General features: G+C 57.8%; 1 protein-coding gene across 1 annotated transcript; it reads right to left on the bottom strand.

The window, feature by feature from the left end:
• Window positions 1–351: 351 nt before the first annotated feature.
• CLTB (clathrin, light chain B) lies at window positions 352–2,051 on the bottom strand (the record flags this gene model as incomplete). Its single annotated transcript, XM_009706669.1, has 4 exons — window positions 352–523; window positions 1,017–1,070; window positions 1,521–1,614; window positions 1,917–2,051. Coding segments are annotated over 4 exons (455 nt in total), but the record flags the coding sequence as incomplete, so codon positions are not given.
• Window positions 2,052–2,545: the final 494 nt, after the last annotated feature.

Genomic DNA, 2,545 nt, shown 5'->3' with positions numbered 1-2,545 from the left:
GGTGGGGAACACGGGGTGGGGCGTTCCCCTTCTCACTCAGCCAGGCCCCTGGGCACAACCATCCGCAGAGCCCAGGCCAGGGGCTCCCCCACTAATTCAGCTCTGCCACCCAGTGTTGCTTTCCGGGGAAATGCCACAGTAATAAATAAGTGTAAAAATAGACCGATGCACCTTTTAAGCAAAGGAAAACCATGGGGAGAGTTACAACCAGTGACTCGAGCATAGCCGAGGTGCACAGCAGGGAGCAGGGGGCAGGCAGGGTGAAGCCTCTCCTGGGCTGGCCCCATGAAGCCGCCCAGCTTGGTGAGCCTGGCCTTGCCCTGCTGCGCTCCCGGCTGTGCCAGGCGGCAGTTAGCGGGACAGGGGCGTCTGTTTGAGGGAGATGAGCACTGAGCGCATCCGCGAGACATCCTTGCTCTGTTTGCTGCTCTTGGGGTTGAAATCACAGAGCTGGGCCACCTTCTCCCACTCGGAGCCTGGGGTTTCCTCCTTGGACTCCTTCAGGAATGCTTCCTCCGAGGCCCTGTGGAGACATTGAGGGTTGTCACTAGCAGAACCTTTTCCAAGGAGACCCTCCCCTCTGTTTGGGAACCCCTCGTGTCCCCACTTCCCGTCTCCTTGCTCCAGCCAATGAGCTCAGTGTCCTCTGGGATCCAGAGACAGAGGGTGCTCAAGCCTGCTGTTGGCTGCACTCACCCAAGACATCGCTCATCCTTGGGCACTGGGGTGTCTGCCTGCTCCCAAGACTTCTCCACCCCTACAGCCGTCCCCAAAAAGGCACAAGACCTCATGGCTTTGCCTCTTCAACCAGCCCCCACAGGGGCATTTCCAGGAGCTCCACTTGTCTCCGAAGACTTCACCATTTGAAGACACTCAGCTGCATCATCTTCCCTGTGGGACCTCACCAGGGCCCAGTACCTCCCAGCATCCCCCCTTCCCTTGGCTGGGCAGCCAAGTGCTGGGGCCAAGACCCCCAGACCCCGCGGGGCAGGATACGGTCTGTAAGAGGCACGTACACATAGCCAATCACATCGGCGTCCGGCTGCTGGTAAAAGGCTTTGTCAGCGATCCTAGCCCCCGAGGCACAGAGAGAGAGAGAGCGCAGAGCAGACAGGTAGGCAGAGGGTTAGAAAGAGAGAAACAGAGAGCAGGTTAGCGTCCTACCACAGAGTGTGACCCATTCATCACAGCATATCTGGCACCAGGTCCAGAAAACCCTGCCAGTGACGGCAGGGCTGCACAGACAGTGCCTCAACCCTGCCTCGATGTGAGGCCCACATGGGGGGTAGGAGGCACTGAGATCCCAGGGTGATCCCAGTGTGGTCCCAGCCAGGGTGACTCTGCACAGCCACCGGAGCTGCTCGAAGCACAGAGGCCTCTCCCCTTGCCTGGCAAAGCTCTATCCCTGCAGGGCTGGGCCCCACTGTGGGGGAAGAGGCCCCCAGACATCCTAGGAAGGCAGATCTGGATGCACAGCAGCTCTTGTCACAGTCCTCATAGCCACACTGACTCCAACATACCTGTTGTTTGCCCGGTTCTTCTCCATCTGCTCATTCTGACGCAGGTTCCACTCCTCCAGGTCCTTCTTGGCCTTCTCACGCCATTTTTTTTCATCTAAGGCCAGAGCAAAACAAACCCCATCAGCCAGACTGGCACCCACTGGGTCTGCTGGGCAGCCCCTAGGCAGGCAGGACAGCCGCAGCCCCCCCAGCCTGTCCCCTGTCCCACTAGCACTGTCTGAAAGGCATTGCTTTCCCAAGGATAGCAGATCTTTAGCAGGGGCACCCACACAGCGTGGGACACGAGACACCCCTCTGGGATGCAGCAGGGTCACCACCAGGTGAGAGACCCCAAGATCCCCGACTGCCATGTCACGAGGTGCCACAAGCATGGCCACACGCAGCCTTGGGTCTCACCCAGCTCCTCCAGGCGCTTCTTCTGCTCCTCCCTCCACTTGCGGATGCTCTCAGGTTCCTGGGTCAGCCGGTCAGCCTTGGCTATGGCTGCATAGGCATCCGTGGGGCCGTTGGACTCCTGCAGGACATGAGCACCTCACCATCTGAACCAGTTCTTCCCACAGCCCAGTCCAGCCCCCTCAAAGGGCTGGAAGCAGGGCAGGACTCCACACTCCCTGCACTCAGACAAGCCAAGATAGGAGGTAGGGAGAGTGACAGCCTGGGACATCTGGGACAGTGTCCCCAAAGTGCTGCTCAAGCTGCTGTCCTGGTTTTGGCTGGGATAGAGTTAATTTTCTTCCTAGTGGCTGGTATAGTGTTATGTTTTGGATTTAGTATGAGAACAATGTTGATAACACAGTGATGTTTTTAGTTCTTGCTAAGTAGTGTTTATACTAAGTCAAGGACTTTTCAGCCTTTCATGCCCAGCCAGCAAGAAGGCTGGAGGGGTAAAAGAAGTTGGGAGGGGACAGAGCCAGGACAGCTGACCGAAACTGGCTAAAAGACTATTCCATACCACATGACAACATGCCCAGTATATAAACTATGGGGAATTGGTCGGGAGGGGCTGGTCACTGCTCAGGGACGGG

This window comes from Cariama cristata, unplaced genomic scaffold (genome assembly GCF_000690535.1).
Source record: "Cariama cristata isolate BGI_N322 unplaced genomic scaffold, ASM69053v1 scaffold22128, whole genome shotgun sequence".
In the NCBI taxonomy this organism is placed as follows: domain Eukaryota; kingdom Metazoa; phylum Chordata; class Aves; order Cariamiformes; family Cariamidae; genus Cariama; species Cariama cristata.
Note: the sequence above shows the minus strand (reverse complement) of the source record. Positions and strands in the feature narration are given on the sequence as shown.